The following is a 12,939-nucleotide window of genomic DNA, read 5'->3' as shown; positions in this document are numbered from 1 at the left end:
TCAGCGGCGGCCAACGCGGGCCAGTATTTGGGCGTTAGTGGCAGCCTGATCCCTGGCAGCCTTGCTCCGAGACTGCTCCAGGAGGATCTGCAGGAGACCAATGGGGACATCCAAGGAGAGTGTGACCCGTGTGCCCAGGTGAGGAGTGGCTTTAGACTTGCTCCGGAAAGCTGAGGGCCCTGTGGTGGTAGCTGAGGGGCTCTCCGAGGCTACAGAGTAGGGAGCTGTCTCCAGATAGTTCTGAGGGAGGAGCTGGAAGGTGGGGATAGGGGTCCCTGGCACGAACAGGACCCTACCCAACATCAGGACCATGAGCATCACCAGTGCCCACCCGGTCATCATGTGGTAAGGCTGTAGGGAGAAAACAGGCTCAGAGTCTGGGCTCCACAGCTGCGGTTCATTGGAAGGAGACAGACTACAAGAGGCAAGAGGCAAAGAGGGGTTGGATGGAGAGATTACCGAGGCCAGGCCAGGGTCAGCCACACAGAAACAAAGTGGAAGAAAGAAGAAAGCCAAAACAGGACCAGACAGAGACAGGAGCCAGACAGAAGGAATGAACATGCATGTGTACTGAGGCATGGCGGCTTCGCATGTCTATAATCCCAGCGCTTGGGACGCTGAGCCAGGATCCAAGTTTGAAGCCAGACTGGATTACATACTGAGACCCTGCCTAAAAACCCCGAAGATAACAGAATGAGAACAAGTGGAAGCTAAGGACGCAAGGACATCCAGAGGCAGAGAAAGAAAAGGCATTGGCAGTGGGAGAAGGAACAGAAGGAGAAAGAGAGATGAATGGGGTAAGATAAAGAAAGATAGGGGAAGACAAGAGAGAAGACAAGGCCGGAAGACAAACCGCCCTGGAGACAGGTAGGCGGAAAGAAAGACTCAGAAGCAGAAAACCCCATAGTGACAGAATGGAGCCACGTTCTGAACACACGCTGATCAAGGAAGGACAGCAATAGGGGAAAGGGGAGGCAAGTGAAGCTGAGCAGCCAGGGACCCCAAGAGCCTCCCAGGTTCAGGCACCTCCACTCACCCAAACCCCAGACCCTTCCCATCCGACCCAATGCCACTCATACCGAGATACCAGCTTCCTCCTCGGGTAGGCTGGGCCTGCAGGGGATGCTGGGACTAGGGCCAGGCAAAACGGTCCCTATGGCCTGACCCTTTACGCTACTGCAAGGCCCATTTATCTCCCCAGCCTCCTGGGGTAGGGAGCATGAGGCAGCACCCCACCTATGACTCATGCCCTCCCAGGGAGCAGTAAGGACACCCCCTTAGCCCCCACCCTATTTCATTTGGGGGAACAAGTTAGGGGACTAAGAGAGCAGAAAAGTAACAAGGGCCAAGCCTGAGGACGCTATACCATGGGATGTGATGCTGACTACCCCTTCCCCCAAGGGAAATCTGCCTCCTGATACACCATCTCACCCAAATAGCCAACAACAAGAGCCTTTTAAAACAGCAGCTTTAATGCCCTCCCCACCCCACCCCCCGAATCAGCACCATGGCATCACAGCCTTGGGGTCAAGGGGCAGGTTGGACACCAGTCACATCCATTCACTGCCCACAACCACCCCCAACAGTGAGTCATCTGCCAGGAAAGCAGGCACCACAATGGGGACTTGTCCACGGGGGGTAAGACCAGACCCACAGGACCAAGTCGCTGAAATAGTGGACACGCACACACGCTCATGTGCACACACAACTCTAGCACCAAGTGGAGGACAGCAGGACCCTGCGCTGAGCCCTGCCACCTTCCAGAGACTGCTGCCCATCAAACGCGTCATCCGGACTTCAGCCCTAGGCAGCACCTGTGTGGAACACATCAGAAAACAGTTGGCCCATCTCAACTCCTTTCCCAACATAGGGTCGGAACAGCAACATGGCAAAGCATCCATGAGGGATGGGGGTGTGCGCTCTGACTCAGAGAGGGATCCTTAGCAAAAAGGAACACAGAGAGCGACTATGCAGGCTCCACAGCTGGGGATATGGAGCCAGTTCTTTGATGTGGTGTCTGGAGGTCCCCCAGTCTCTGGGAGCTTCTTTCCCAGGCACTTATTCATGTCCGTACAGCCTTCATTGAAAGAATCTAGGCCCCTACCTGTTTTCTGGCTGTGGACCACTTGGGGTGGGCAGCGGTGCTCACACGCCTCACGGGTTCCGAAACGGTTGGCATTCCCTCCACAGCCACCGTAGACAAAGGGATGACAGGCCGTGCCACCAGGCACAGCCCGATGGTACCAGCGCAGGGTATAGGCAGTACAGGAGCCCTCATCCAGTGGTAGGGAGCAGGGATCTAGGGGTCAGTGGCGGTTAAGTCATTGGGGATCAGAGGAGTCAGAAATCAACAAAAGATCAACAGTGGGATGGGCTGTCTGGCACTGCCTAAACCTCTCTGGTCCCAGCCCTTAATCTCACCATCACCATCCCAAGGAACTTCGGGGTCCTGGTAGTCCTCCACAGAATACACTGAGTACTCGGAGAAGTCATCATCGTCTTCAGGGGGCACCTGGCCTGCAGGTAGGGTGGGGTATGCTGTGAGGAGACCCTGCTGGTTCTGGGATAGAGTGGATAACATCCATCTCCCTGCCATGTGCAGAAATGTGTGCGTGTCCTGTGTGTGGACTCTATATACATGCAATGTGCCTCGATGCATCAAGACCCATAATGCATATCTATCCCCACCCTGTACACGCCCCATGAGCCGTCAGCCTCACCTTCCTCCTCTACATGAGAGACCCGGAGCACGGGCACATGGTGGAGCCGGGGACCAGCTGTATCCGCAGCATAACCAGGGAGGGGTCCTGGAGCACAGAGTGGGTTATGACATTTTTGGCTATCATGGTCAGCTACCTTAGCTACACCCCTGCTGAGAGGACCCAGATGATGGGCAGAGCAGCCAGTGCCTTGGATGAAGGAAGTTCTAGACAGAGAAAGCTACTCACGTGATCCAGACGCAATAAACTGGCCCTGGCAGGCTGGAAGGAACAGAAGGGATAGTATGAGATCACAAGAAGTGAAGAACATGAAGAACAAGAGACAAAGAAAAGACGGAGGCTGGAGGAGGAACAGACAAAAGACACGTGTGGGGCAAGATATAGCGAGACAGCAGGAAAGCCAGTGAGAGACAAAGGAATGAGAAGAGTGAACAGGTGAGAGGTGAAGAGGAGGGAGGAAGCAGAGAGACAGGAAGAAATACCAGGGGCAGTGGTAGCACACGCCTTTAATCCCAGCACTCAGGAGGCAGAGGCAGGCAGATCGCTGTGAGTTCGAGGCCAGCCTGGTCTACAAAGTGAGTCCAGGACAGCCAGGGCTACACAGAGAAACCCTGTCTCAACCCCCCCCCCCCAAATAATAATAATAAAAACAAAACAAAAAAACAGGAAGAAACATAGGGGAGCTGAAGCAACAGGAATGAGAAGTTGGAAATAGACCAGGGAAGCAAGGGCCGAAGGAAGTCAGGGTCAGGAGATGCAGACAGGAAAGCAGTCATGACAGGAAGAAACCATCACTCCCACACCTGTGTCCCAGCTGCTGGGACCAGCTCTGCTCCTCACTCTACCCCTCCACACAGACAGTCATCAGAACACTATGCAGCCGCCCACGTCTGTCTTTCTGTCTCCTTTAAGGACGCCCTATTAACATGTCTGTCCTGCAGCATCTGCATTTGCATGCTGGCCCTCTGTAAGTTCTGGGGACTCACCAGTCTCCCATCTAGGTGTCCCTGGATGGGGTCGGGGCAGGGGACTCCACACTAGACCCACTCACCACAATGCTGACTCATCTCCTGACGCACAAAGCCCCGGATGTCATCCTCCTGGGAACATAAGACCACAAGGACCCTGAGGAACCCATGAATCACGGGCTCGCATAATGTAGGAGGCAAAGGCAACCCATAACAAGTCAAGAGCCCCGGGACTGGGACTAGGTGGTCCATCCCACCCAGGCTAAACTCACGGTCAGCGCAGCTTCTCCTTTCTCCCCACGGGGGCCAGCAGGTCCGGGTCGCCCCTATGTGCAACAGATGTGACCAGGTTGTGACAGACCAGAGATCATGCTAGTCTCTGACTCCAAGCCCAAGAACCGACACTCACCTGCTCCCCTCTCTCACCGGGAGCGCCGGGAGCACCAGGAGCCCCCACCACACTCTCTCCAGAGGGACCTCGCTCACCCTGTCAGACGCAAGGACCAAGTAGGTAGGGTCAGTGACAGTTTGGGTCAGAATACAGGCAGGTGGAGGAGCACAGCTTCAGAGATTGGAGCATTGGAGATCAGAGGTTCACGATTCAGAGGCAGGAAAGGTAGGATGCTGGAAGTGCAGCTCAGCAATGCAGCCCTCGATTAGCCCATGTAAGGCTCTGGCTTTAACCCAGGCTGGACAAAGTTCCTTTTTTTTTTTTTTTAATTATTAAATGTATTTGTTAAGTATACAGTGCTCTGTCTGCATGTAACACCTGCCCGAAGAGGGCACCAGATCTCATAGATGGTTGTGAGCCACCATGTAGTTGCTGGGAATTGAACTCGTCACCTTTGGAAGAGCAGACAATGCTCTTAACCTCTGAGCCATCTCTCCAGATGCTCTAAAGAGGACCCAGGCCCGGTTACCAGCACCCACATGGCTGCTCACAATCATCTGCAATTCCAGTTCCAGGGGATCTGATGCCTTCTCTGGCCTTCTCAGGCACCAGGCACACACACGACACAAAAATATATGTTCAGGCAATACATTCATACACATAGAGTGAAGAATAAAATTTAAAACAAAAATGCCAGCAGGCATGGTGGCACACGTCTTTAATCTCAGCACCGGGGAGGCAGAGGCAAGCCAAACTCTGAATTTGAGCCTAGCCTGGTCTACATAGAGAGTTCCAAGCCACCCTGTCTAAAAGCAAAAGTAAGGAGGGTAGGGTCAAGGGTCAGGCATTACAGTTGGGGACCTTTACCTTCTGACCCTGAAGCCCTTCAGGGCCTTTGGGACCAGCACCACCAGGTGGCCCCGGGGGACCGCTGGAGCCATCATTCCCCCTGGGGCCTGGGAAGCCCCCAACTCCTGGGGGTCCCTGTGGAAAGATAGAATAGAGTTGGTAATTAGAACCACCTCATGCCAGACATGGTGGTGTGTGACTTTAATCCCAGGGTCTTCGTGAGTTCGAGGCCAGCCTGGTCTACAAAGCGAGTCCAGGACAGCCAAGGCCACACAGAGAAACCCTGTCTTGAAAAACAAACAAAACAAAACAACAAAACAAACCACTTAAAGATGAAACCACTTCCAAAGACAGTGCTCCCTTCAGATCACAAACCCCAACCTCAACTTACCCTCTCCCCTTTCTCGCCTTGGTCACCCTTGGGTCCTGACTGCCCATCAAAGCCTCTGTCCCCCTGGAAACAGAAGCAGGAAATACACTCAGCTCTGACACCCTTCTGCTCTGGTGTATCCTTGGGCTTTCTGAGTCCCCTGGCCCAATGCCCTCTACAGTGTATGAGCCAAGCACCTGTTCTTGTCCCTTCTATGACCCCACGACACCAACTCCACCCAAGCTCTGCCTTGATTCAACATGACACCTCGCCCCTGCTTTGCCTTCCACCCTTTCACCGTAACTCTTGACTGTGACCCCAAACCTCCCCTGAAATCTCAAAAACAGCCACACATGACCCCCCCAAAGCCACAACCTTCCTTGACCCTATCGTGGCTTTCTTTGTCCTGACTCCACCCTAATTGTGCCCATTATTAAGAGCCCCTGTACCTTGGGACCGATCAGGCCCTCTTTGCCAGGAGCCCCAGACTGACCCGGCAAACCAGGCTCTCCCTAGAGGAAAGAAAATGTGAGGTTGACTCTCTAGTCAGCACCCCCTCTTTATTTAGGGTGTACCCTGACACTCACCGGGTCTCCTTTCCGTCCTGCCAACCCAGGGCGTCCAGGAAAACCAGCTTCTCCCTGAAAGTATCAGGTAAAGGAATGAGCCTTGGGCCCCAGCACCCACAGTCCCCGCACCAGCCCTCATGGTCTCCACATCAGCTCCCACAGCCCCCACATCAGCTCCCACAGCCCCCGCATCAGCCCCCATAGTCCCCTGCATCAGTTCCACGGCCCCCACATCAGCTCTATGGCCCCCACATCAGCCCCACAGCCCTGCATCAGCCCCACAGCCCCCGCATCAGCCCTCATAGTCCCCTGCATCAGTTCCACAGCCCCCGCATCAGCCCCTATAGTGCCCCGCATCTGCCCGACAGCTCCTGCATCAGCCGCACAGGCCCCGCATCAGCCCCCAAAGTTCCCCGCATCAGCCCCCACAGCCCCTGTATCAGCCCCCATAGTCCCCTGCATCAGTTCCACGGCCCCCACATCAGCTCTATGGCCCCCACATCAGCCCCACAGCCCATGCATCAGCCCCACAGCCCCCACATCAGCCCCACAGCCCATGCATCAGCCCCACAGCCCCCACATCAGCCCCACAGCCCATGCATCAGCCCCACAGCCCATGCATCAGCCCCACAGCCCCTGCATCAGCCCCACAGCCCATGCATCAGCCCCCATAGTCCCCGGCATCAGCCCACAGCCCCAGAATCTCCTGTTACATGTATACCTTGTCTCCTTTTTGTCCATCAAGGCCACAGGCTCCCTTTATTCCTCTTTCACCCTAAGGTAGGAAAGAAGATAAGAAAAAAACTCTGTGAGGTGTGATGGCACACATCTGTAACTTCAGCACTTGAGAGGTAGAGGTAGGAGGGTCAGGAGTTTAAGACCAGGCTTAGCCACATAGCAAGGTCAAAGCTAGCCTGGGCTAAGTGAGCACCTGGGTCCAAACATTTTTTGTTTTTCATGACAGGGTTTCTCTGTGTAGCCTTGGCTGTCCTAGACTTGCTTTGTAGACCAGGCTAACCTCGAACTCACAACGATCCACCTGCCTTTGCCTCCCAAGTGCTGGGATTAAAGGTGTGCACCACCATGCCCAGCTGGTCCAAACATTTTTAAACGAGCCATTTCTGTCTCACCTTGAATCTTTGACCTCAAAACTAACTCTTACTACCAACCTGAGCCAACACTATGTAATCTGAGCTCCCAAATCTGACCCTAGGCTCCTTTTTCTCCAACACCAGGCCATCTTGGCCAGAAAAGAAAAGAGATTCTTTCTCACCTTGAGGCCTCGGGGACCCGTGAAGCCAATATCTCCTTTGTCTCCTCGGAAACCAGGGGCTCCATCCTTTCCTGGGGCTCCCTGGGGGAGAAAGGGTGTTAGAAGGAGAGTGGGGGATCAAAAGGAATCACCCTAGATTACAGACAGGGAACTCCAGTCACCACCCATTGCCATGGGTCAAGGGTCAGCATGGCCTGGGGTCATCATAGAGTTCACTATAGAGGTAGGAGCTTCTGGAAGAAGTAAGGTCATAAAAATTAGGTCCCTAAAAGCCTACATGGGCCTGGACATCATGAGAACGAGGCCTTGTGAAGATGCAATCTCTATGGGATCGGGACATCTTACCGGCTCACCAGGGGTCCCAGCAGCACCTGGCTCACCCTGTGGGGACAGATTGAGGCAAGCCCTTCAGTGCATGCTGGCACGTGCAGTCACTTGGTGACCCAGTAAGCCAGGGCCCAGCCTGCACATAGATCCTGTGTGACACACATGTGTCCAAGGAGACCTAGATTCCTCTAACATAAGAATCGTCATGGCAGCTGTGAGGGATAAGTGACTAAGCCCGGGGTGGAACTTGCCTTGGGTCCCGTGAGTCCTCGAACTCCAACGGATCCAGCCAGGCCTCTGTCACCAGGCTCTCCTTTGGAGCCCTTTAGGAGTGACAGAAAGAAAGGACAGAATCGAGACGCCATCTGGGATACCCCTGTAGGACCCCATGAGGAGAACCCATCCTCTTCCTTATACCTTGTCTCCAGGATTCCCACTTTCTCCCCGGGGTCCTTTGTCACCATCTATGCCTCGAGGCCCTCGTTCACCCTAGGTCAGAGGTCAGAGGTCAAGGTCAGGAGCCAGATGGCCCTCGTGTTCTGGAAAGCTGAGTTCTTGGCCCACCTTGGCCGACCCACAGAACTCTTTCCCATAGCCAGTTCACGTCTGAGCTAGACCCACTCACCATGTCCCCTTTGGCACCCCGTGGCCCTGGAGGCCCCTCAATCACAGCCGAATCACCCTGGGGGGCAAGAAGGGGTCAGAAGAGTCAGGAGCACCCCAGTCTCCTGCTCCAATCCTCCCCGAGGACCATACTTACCTTGTCACCCTTGAGCCCTGCAGTTCCAGCGTCACCCTATTGGGTAGAAGAATGTGACTCTCACTTAAGTTGGTTGGTTGGGGGGTTGGCGCAGACCTTAATTATAATACCCACTATCACCCCCAGTTATCCCGGGGGCCTTTCTTCCGCCCTTACCTTCTCCCCTCGCTCTCCCCGGCTGCCAGGGGGCCCCTGTATAGAAAAAAAAATGACAATGAGCTATGGGAATTTTGGAGGACTAGTGAGGCAGCTCAAGGGACAGAGTAAGACAGACTGAGAGGGAATAAGAGAAAGAGTAAGGGGAGGCAGAGGCAGGAGGATCGCTGTGAGTTCAAGACCAGCCTGGTCTACAAAGTGAGTTCAGGACAGCCAAGGCTACACAGAGAGACTCTGTCTCAAAGAGAGAGAGAGAGAGATGAGAGAGAGAGAGAGAGAGAGAGAGAGAGAGAGAGAGAGAAAGGACAGGCAACAAAGAGAGCCAGAGGGCCAGGACAGTGTGCAGTCGGGCAGGGAATTGAAGTCACACCACTGGGGCTTTTTCCAACAGCACATACCATGAGCCCACGAGGTCCTTCCTGGCCAGGGTGGCCATCTTCACCCTGAATGGTGACATTAGGTTCAGTGACTCAGCGGTTGACTGTCTGAGACAAGCACTGTGATGGAGGGGTGGTGAGCCCTGGCTGTGCTAAAGACATACATACCCGGACACCTGGCTCACCACGCTCGCCTCGGGGCCCAGGCAGCCCTGCTCCTGGGTCTCCCTAGAGGTCAACAGGACACCAGGAGTAAGTCAGGGGACTCAGTAGAGGACAGAGGATTATAGGAGCGCAGTGAAAACTTCAGAGTGACAGAGGCACAGGAGAGAGCCAGCAGCATTCCACCCACCTTGTCTCCTTTGAGTCCAGAGGCACCAGGTGCTCCCTGTGGAGCAGAGAGAAGTGAGGAAACTATGGTCTCGAAGTCCCCACATGCCCACCCTCATGGCCTAGACTTGGGCCATTCAGGCTGTTCTACTCACCACTGAGCCTGGTTGTCCAGGTGGTCCCAAGGGACCTGGGGCACCTTCTCTCCCTGGAGGGCCTGCCAGACCCTATAGGAAGATGGGACAAAGGAGACAGGGAGTGGCTTGGGACCCATCCTTCTATTCTTCTAAACACTGAGCATCATCAAGGAAAGGACCGAGTCCCTTCCTCCTCTCCCGCTACCGGAGTCAGAGGTCCCGAGGTCACCAAGTCCCCAGTGCTGTTCCCAGCCCTCTTACCCGCTCTCCGACAGGCCCTGGCTGTCCCATCTCTCCTCGAGGTCCTGTCTGACCAGGGAAGCCAACAACACCAGGAGCACCAGGGGTACCAGGGGGGCCCAAGTCTCCCTGAAACAGATGAGAAGGGGGAGTGGTCACAGGAGGACACCTTCCCAAGTCAAGCCCTAGACTCCTTCCTCCCACCTCAGGAGCCATGATGGGTACTGACTCACCTTTATACCTGGAGGACCAGTAGGCCCAGGAGGGCCCTGAACCCCAACACCTGGCTCACCCTTTGAGGGAAAGAGAGGTCTTATCAGGCTTAAGGAGTCATAAGCCCATGACCCTAAGCAAAGACCTTTCCACATAAATGTACCTTGAGACCTTTGAGTCCTGGAGCCCCCTTTTGACCCTAAGAAATATAAATAAGTAAGTAAATAAATAAATAATTCAAACTAGAGAGATGACTCGGAGGTTAAGAGCACTGGCTGCTCTTCCAAAGGACCTGGGTTCAATTCCCAGCACACATACATGGCAGCTCACAGCTATCTACAATTTCAGTCCCAAGGGTTCCGATGTCCTTTCTGGCCTCCAAGGGTGATAGGCAGGCAGGCGGTGCACAAATAAACATGCAGGCAAAACATTCACACACAACATTTTTTTTTTTTTTAAAGTGTAAGAATGTGAACATGAAGCTTCTATATGGACCAAAAATATTCCCAAGGGAACTGAGATGATTAAGAGCCTAACAGAACTCAAATAGGCCCATAGGCTGCTGAGGGCACAGGCCAAGGGAGGCCCAGATGTGACCACAGACGTGTGGGAGTTCAGCCATGACCACAGGCACACAGAGCTCGCAAGTGAGCGTGCAAACATGAGGAACAACAGATGTGGTGCTCGACGGAAACTCCATCAGGGAACTTAGATGTGACCACAGATGTGTACTCAGACAGACAGGGATGGGACACAAGATTATAAACACATGACCAAGCAGAGGCCTGAAGAGAATCCGCCATGCCGCGAGACCTGGGGGATGAGGCAGTAGCAGACATACATGGGCTCAGCCACGGTGAGGAACCATGGCCAAGGGTGGGCACATAGAAGCCAAGCTTGGATCCACAAATATGGAAGCCAAAGGCATGTGGCCTTGCCCACTGCAGACAGAGAACACAGGTTCAGAGACAGAGCGAGCCCAAGATGGTCTTTGTTTTCATGGTCAAACCACGCTTGCTCTTGCCCAGACCCTAGACTTACATCTTCCCCAGGGTCCCCAGGCTCTCCTGTGTGGCCAGCTTCACCCTGCACACAGAGGATGGTAAGGGCCCCTGGCCTCCCAGCCTCACCCCTACTCTGCCCATCACTTGTGCTCGAAGCCCAGACCCACTCACTTTTTCACCCCGTGGTCCAGGCAGTCCTCGGTCACCTTTGGCTCCCTATAGACATAATGGGCCATCCAACGACACAGGTGTCAGTGACAAACAAATGAATCCGTTAAGGAGTTAGTCCTGAGGCCAGGGTCAAATGTGGGGGATATCGGGAAAGCTAAGAGTCATGAGGATAGATAAACTATGGGTCAGAGAAGCCCTGTTTTCAGGGGTGTCACACTTACCGGCTCACCCAGCAGGCCTCCAGCAAGGTCCCCTGGAGCTCCCTGACAATAGAAGACTCAATGGGTTTCCTTCAACCCCTCCCCCCCCCCCCCGCCCACTCCTTAGCCCTTTCTTTCAACTCTCCTGCCTGCTCACCTTCTCTCCTTTTACTCCAGGGGGCCCAACCACCACCTGTGGGGAACATCTAGTGAGCAGCCTAGCCACCCTTCCTTCACCCCATCCTGCCATCCCAGATGGTGGATGGAAACCCGAGGCTTAGGGGTGAGCGGGAAGTAGGGAGCAGAGCCAACTGTCACCTGTCCAGGGGCCCCCACAAGCCCGGGTTCTCCTTTAGGACCAACAGGGCCTGGCAGACCTGGTAACCCCTACAAAAGAGCAGAGTGAGGAATATGGTCTCTTTGTTACCCTGTCCCCGACACCCAGCCCCTGACCAGCCAGCTGGGCACAGAGCCCCTCAACAGCTCTCCTGAAACACGTACTGGCACACCAGGTCCTCCCCTTTCTCCATCCTTTCCACTGGTACCGTCACGACCTGGGGGTCCCGGCTTCCCTGTCTCTCCCTGAAAAGAAGGGCTTCCGTTAAGGACCTGCATAAGTGACCCTCAACCCCAGGAGCCCAGCCCAAGACGGCCAAGACTTACCACTTGTCCAGGCAAACCTGGTGACCCTTGTGGACCCTGGTGGGAGTGAGCAGATACGGGGGTCATATGGAGCGAGGGACAATGGGCACTGGAGCGTGTAGACCCCATGAAACACGGCAGCTAGGACATGGTACCCCTACCATAGCTCACTCACCACGAGGCCTGAAGGGCCAGGAGGGCCAGGCAGTCCCACAGCTCCAGTAGGTCCAGGCAGACCCTGGAAGAAGGAGTTCAGAACAGTGCCAACCCCACAAGCGTCCTTGTAGCCTACCCTGAGGGCTATACCACTCACCCGTCCTGGGAGTCCTGTCTCTCCAGGTTCCCCCTGTAAAAGACCCAGAGACCATATGCTCAGCTCCATCATGAGAAAAGACTCGCCTGGAATCTCCCTCCTTCTTTACGATCCGTCCTGTTCCCCTTCTGTGACTATACTCACCTTCAGGCCAGAAGGTCCCTGGGGTCCTGCAGGGCCAGCAAGACCCTAGAGAAATGTGTAGCGGCAGAAGACGGGGGTCAGTGTGGTCTGCCTGGGCTCCAGGATAGTGACAGATGACTGTCCCCTCCCTCTCCTACCCTCACTAGATAGTGTTTCTCCATCACTCACCGGGGCCCCAGGTGGTCCAGGGTCTCCATGGCTACCCTGTTAGGAAGAGTCTGATGAAAGGAGCGAGCCCCACCCAGGGAAAGTGGGCAGTGTTTTTCACTGTGGCCTGGCACAGGATAGGAGCAGAGCGAGGGTTCTAATGTACTCACCGCTGGGCCAGGGCTCCCCCTTGGGCCTTGCAGACCCTACATAAGGAAGGGACTGATGAACCTCGGTCCAGGCCTTACTTTGGCCTGTTCCCACCTTTTGAAGGACTTTGTCTGGGCCTTACACTCTCCACCTCTCTGACACAGATAACTATATCCCTGTGACTGCCCTTACAAATAGCTCATAGACATGCAGACATACACACAGGAAACCTGACCAAGACATGGTGCCCTTTGTCTACAATTTGCACATGGGCATAGCCTTACTCCCTCAAGTAATAAACACACAGCGAGGGCCTTGGATTGTAGGCCAGCAACTCCCGTGGCCACTCACCGGCTTCCCTTCAGGCCCGGCCACACCGCGCTCTCCCGGCAGACCCTGTTAAAAAAAAAAAGGTCTAAGAGCACCTTGCTCTCATACCTAAGCGCAGGTTCTCACTGCTCACCCTGCCCCTGACAGGCAAGGACAGG

General features: G+C 54.7%; 2 protein-coding genes across 2 annotated transcripts in view; both read right to left on the bottom strand.

The window, feature by feature from the left end:
- On the bottom strand, window positions 1-342 carry Ucn2 (urocortin 2). Its single transcript, XM_051140359.1, has one exon. It carries the CDS (start codon window positions 340-342, stop codon window positions 1-3), a length of 342 nt encoding a protein of 113 aa, XP_050996316.1.
- Window positions 343-1,492: 1,150 nt separating this feature from the next.
- The window catches only part of Col7a1 (collagen type VII alpha 1 chain), a 32,716-nt gene continuing 21,269 nt past the window's right edge, over window positions 1,493-12,939 (bottom strand). The window contains exons 79-118 of the mRNA XM_051140362.1: window positions 12,803-12,847; window positions 12,472-12,507; window positions 12,323-12,358; window positions 12,155-12,199; window positions 12,011-12,043; window positions 11,873-11,935; window positions 11,719-11,754; window positions 11,557-11,637; window positions 11,374-11,442; window positions 11,213-11,248; window positions 11,077-11,118; window positions 10,856-10,900; window positions 10,722-10,766; window positions 9,844-9,879; window positions 9,701-9,760; window positions 9,489-9,596; window positions 9,246-9,317; window positions 9,113-9,148; window positions 8,929-8,988; window positions 8,782-8,826; window positions 8,384-8,419; window positions 8,228-8,263; window positions 8,093-8,149; window positions 7,885-7,956; window positions 7,719-7,790; window positions 7,486-7,521; window positions 7,141-7,221; window positions 6,589-6,642; window positions 5,886-5,939; window positions 5,748-5,810; window positions 5,320-5,382; window positions 4,947-5,063; window positions 4,098-4,175; window positions 3,961-4,014; window positions 3,772-3,820; window positions 2,949-2,981; window positions 2,721-2,807; window positions 2,422-2,517; window positions 2,105-2,299; window positions 1,493-1,814 (exon numbers count right to left, since the gene is read on the bottom strand). Coding sequence (XP_050996319.1) covers window positions 1,804-1,814; window positions 2,105-2,299; window positions 2,422-2,517; window positions 2,721-2,807; window positions 2,949-2,981; window positions 3,772-3,820; window positions 3,961-4,014; window positions 4,098-4,175; window positions 4,947-5,063; window positions 5,320-5,382; window positions 5,748-5,810; window positions 5,886-5,939; window positions 6,589-6,642; window positions 7,141-7,221; window positions 7,486-7,521; window positions 7,719-7,790; window positions 7,885-7,956; window positions 8,093-8,149; window positions 8,228-8,263; window positions 8,384-8,419; window positions 8,782-8,826; window positions 8,929-8,988; window positions 9,113-9,148; window positions 9,246-9,317; window positions 9,489-9,596; window positions 9,701-9,760; window positions 9,844-9,879; window positions 10,722-10,766; window positions 10,856-10,900; window positions 11,077-11,118; window positions 11,213-11,248; window positions 11,374-11,442; window positions 11,557-11,637; window positions 11,719-11,754; window positions 11,873-11,935; window positions 12,011-12,043; window positions 12,155-12,199; window positions 12,323-12,358; window positions 12,472-12,507; window positions 12,803-12,847 — 2,373 coding nt within the window. The 3' untranslated portion in view covers window positions 1,493-1,803. The remainder of the gene's footprint in view (window positions 1,815-2,104; window positions 2,300-2,421; window positions 2,518-2,720; window positions 2,808-2,948; window positions 2,982-3,771; window positions 3,821-3,960; window positions 4,015-4,097; window positions 4,176-4,946; window positions 5,064-5,319; window positions 5,383-5,747; window positions 5,811-5,885; window positions 5,940-6,588; window positions 6,643-7,140; window positions 7,222-7,485; window positions 7,522-7,718; window positions 7,791-7,884; window positions 7,957-8,092; window positions 8,150-8,227; window positions 8,264-8,383; window positions 8,420-8,781; window positions 8,827-8,928; window positions 8,989-9,112; window positions 9,149-9,245; window positions 9,318-9,488; window positions 9,597-9,700; window positions 9,761-9,843; window positions 9,880-10,721; window positions 10,767-10,855; window positions 10,901-11,076; window positions 11,119-11,212; window positions 11,249-11,373; window positions 11,443-11,556; window positions 11,638-11,718; window positions 11,755-11,872; window positions 11,936-12,010; window positions 12,044-12,154; window positions 12,200-12,322; window positions 12,359-12,471; window positions 12,508-12,802; window positions 12,848-12,939) is intronic.

The sequence above is a fragment of the Acomys russatus genome, chromosome 32, assembly GCF_903995435.1.
Source record: "Acomys russatus chromosome 32, mAcoRus1.1, whole genome shotgun sequence".
In the NCBI taxonomy this organism is placed as follows: Eukaryota; Metazoa; Chordata; class Mammalia; order Rodentia; family Muridae; genus Acomys; species Acomys russatus.
This window is presented reverse-complemented; position numbering and strand designations above follow the sequence as displayed.